Here is a 2,301-nt window from a genome sequence, read left to right on the forward strand (position 1 = left end):
TGAATGGGGCTGTTCTTCTCTAGCATGTTAGAAAGTACACTCTTTGCTATTTTTCCATTTGGGGGTAAAAGAACCAGCCAATGCATCTGCATGTAATATGTATATAAAAAATATGATTACTAATGCATTCAGAGACATTATCCAAAACAGTATTACAAGAATCATAACTAATGACTTGGCTTGTAGCCTGTATGGGGTTAATCAACAATTAGTGTACTCGATCTAGTAAACATAAAGTCAAGTATGCACTGTCAGTAATATTTGGAGTGAATAAGTCTAATAAGAAATAAAATATGAATAGTTAAAGGATGTTAAAGGATGTGTATCACATACAGAAAAGAAAACGTATGAATGTAAACATACGGAGATCTTGTGCCCAAAAAAAAAATGCATTAATCTCCGCGGCGCCGCTAGTGGACGCTTTTAGTACGTCATAATACAGCCTGGTGCATGTCAAATTTGATCCAATGAAATGATTGAGAGCGCGGACACGTGTCTCAGGTTGAACCAATGAATGTGCACACCCTTACGTTTCATCCAATGATAGAACAGAGAAGGCGGGACTTCAGTGTGTAGCGCGGCGGTCAAGGAAGCTTAGCTTGTGTGTTTATGCGCAACAAATTCTTATGTTTTTATTACAAATAATATTAATTCACTGATGTGGAATAAACATTTGCAGCCTGGACAGCTTAAGCTCGAATACTAACGTGAGTAAAATATCTTAGACACGAATATGTGACCGTGATGGCGGGTGTACCGTGGAGTTGTGCTTGTTTACTGCCTTCAGTTTTAAATACAGCTAACGTTAATAATAAAAAAAATATATATCTGCTAAATAAAAAAGTAATGATCTTTCATTGAGATTTTGTTTGGGCGTTTTGGGACCATCAAATCCCATTAGTAACAATTTAAGGGCGTCTTCAATTCCATAAATGGTTTGAGTGACCTGAAAACGTTTTTACATACTTTTCTCAATATGTATGCAGTAGACGTCACAATCAGAAGAATTAAGGGCCAGTATGGCAGTATTTGATCTCAATTCAACCTAAAAAAACACATAACTCATGCTACGAGAACCCTGGACTTGCGTTATAGTTCACAATGCATCAAAAAAGGACAATCTATTGTTTTGTCTATATATTCAAAACACTATTAGACCTTTTTTTCCCAAAAATACAATGCATGTTATCTTTTGAACACTCTCCATGAATATGAATAAAGATTTCTACAGATTTTTCATGATTTCATATATGCATCACTATTTCAAACGCACTCTCTGACTCTGACGAGTGCTCTTCTTGCATATTAATAAATTACAGTTGCTCTGTAAAATATTTAAAAAATCAGTCACCAAATATCAAAACTACAGTCTTTAAACTTTCCAATGATTTATAGTTTGTCAGGATTACTTTAGGTTCAGACTAAGATATTACTGTCGATACTGTGCATATCATGAGTTCATGACGTAAAAGTTTTTGTTTTGCACAGGTCTCTTCTTGATCTCACGCTCTTGCTGAGATGTCTGGTTGCCAAGGCAACAGCGGCAGCATCACTGGGATGCTGAGTGCGCTCTGTGACTGCAGCCTTTCGGGGTTGTCATGGAAACGGCGCGCTCTGGGCGCAGCATCACGGGAGTCTGCGCGTAGGTCCCTGCGCAGGCGTGCGTACGGGGCGCTTCTCGCCGGACTCTTCCAGGACAGCTCACCCAAACCGCCGCCGAGCGCCCTGGCGAACACACCCGCCCATAATAAAATTCTGATGATCTCGTTCGACCTGCGCGTGTCTGGACACAATGAGGAGGCGGAGAGGCTGGAGGATCTCCTGGGTCAGCTACGGGACGGGGCAGACTCTTCGGGACTCTCCGAACTTGACTCGGTCTTGGAGCTCCTTGTGCAGCTGGCCGGGTCCGTGGCTCCGCTCCCTCAGTCTTTCAGTCACGACTATATGCGCCGGGAGCGTCCCGTGGAGCGCAGACCACCATTGGGCGGGTATCTGAGTCGGGACATGCAGCGGCTGGAGGAGAGGGCGTGGTCTTTGATCTGTGGTGAGGAATGGGGTGTTTTTGGGGGCATCTGTAGGACCCTGAGCATCATGGATGCTCCACCGGGCACTGGGCTGCTCGGATTGGGACGCAGACAGGATAGCGAGGAGAGGTTTGAAAGAGAGACCCGCCTGTCGCTGTTTGGTGCCCTACAGCACTCCAGAACCGCAGATATGGACGTCCGACTGGACCTGCCGCCCGTTCCAAGCAACGCAGACCTCACTGGACTCAGTATACGGGTCAAGATACTCAATTAGTAT

At 43.9% G+C, this 2,301-nt stretch overlaps 1 protein-coding gene across 1 annotated transcript in view; it reads left to right on the plus strand.

Moving 5' to 3' along the window:
• Positions 1-432: 432 nt before the first annotated feature.
• LOC113090489 (gamma-tubulin complex component 6-like) overlaps positions 433-2,301 on the plus strand; it is a gene marked incomplete at its 3' end in the record, with an annotated part of 8,353 nt that continues 6,484 nt past the window's right edge. Inside the window, 2 exon segments of the mRNA XM_026256282.1 lie at positions 433-707; positions 1,489-2,280. Of these exon segments, the coding sequence (XP_026112067.1) occupies positions 1,519-2,280 (762 nt within the window).

Source organism: Carassius auratus, unplaced genomic scaffold (genome assembly GCF_003368295.1).
Source record: "Carassius auratus strain Wakin unplaced genomic scaffold, ASM336829v1 scaf_tig00055732, whole genome shotgun sequence".
In the NCBI taxonomy this organism is placed as follows: domain Eukaryota; kingdom Metazoa; phylum Chordata; class Actinopteri; order Cypriniformes; family Cyprinidae; genus Carassius; species Carassius auratus.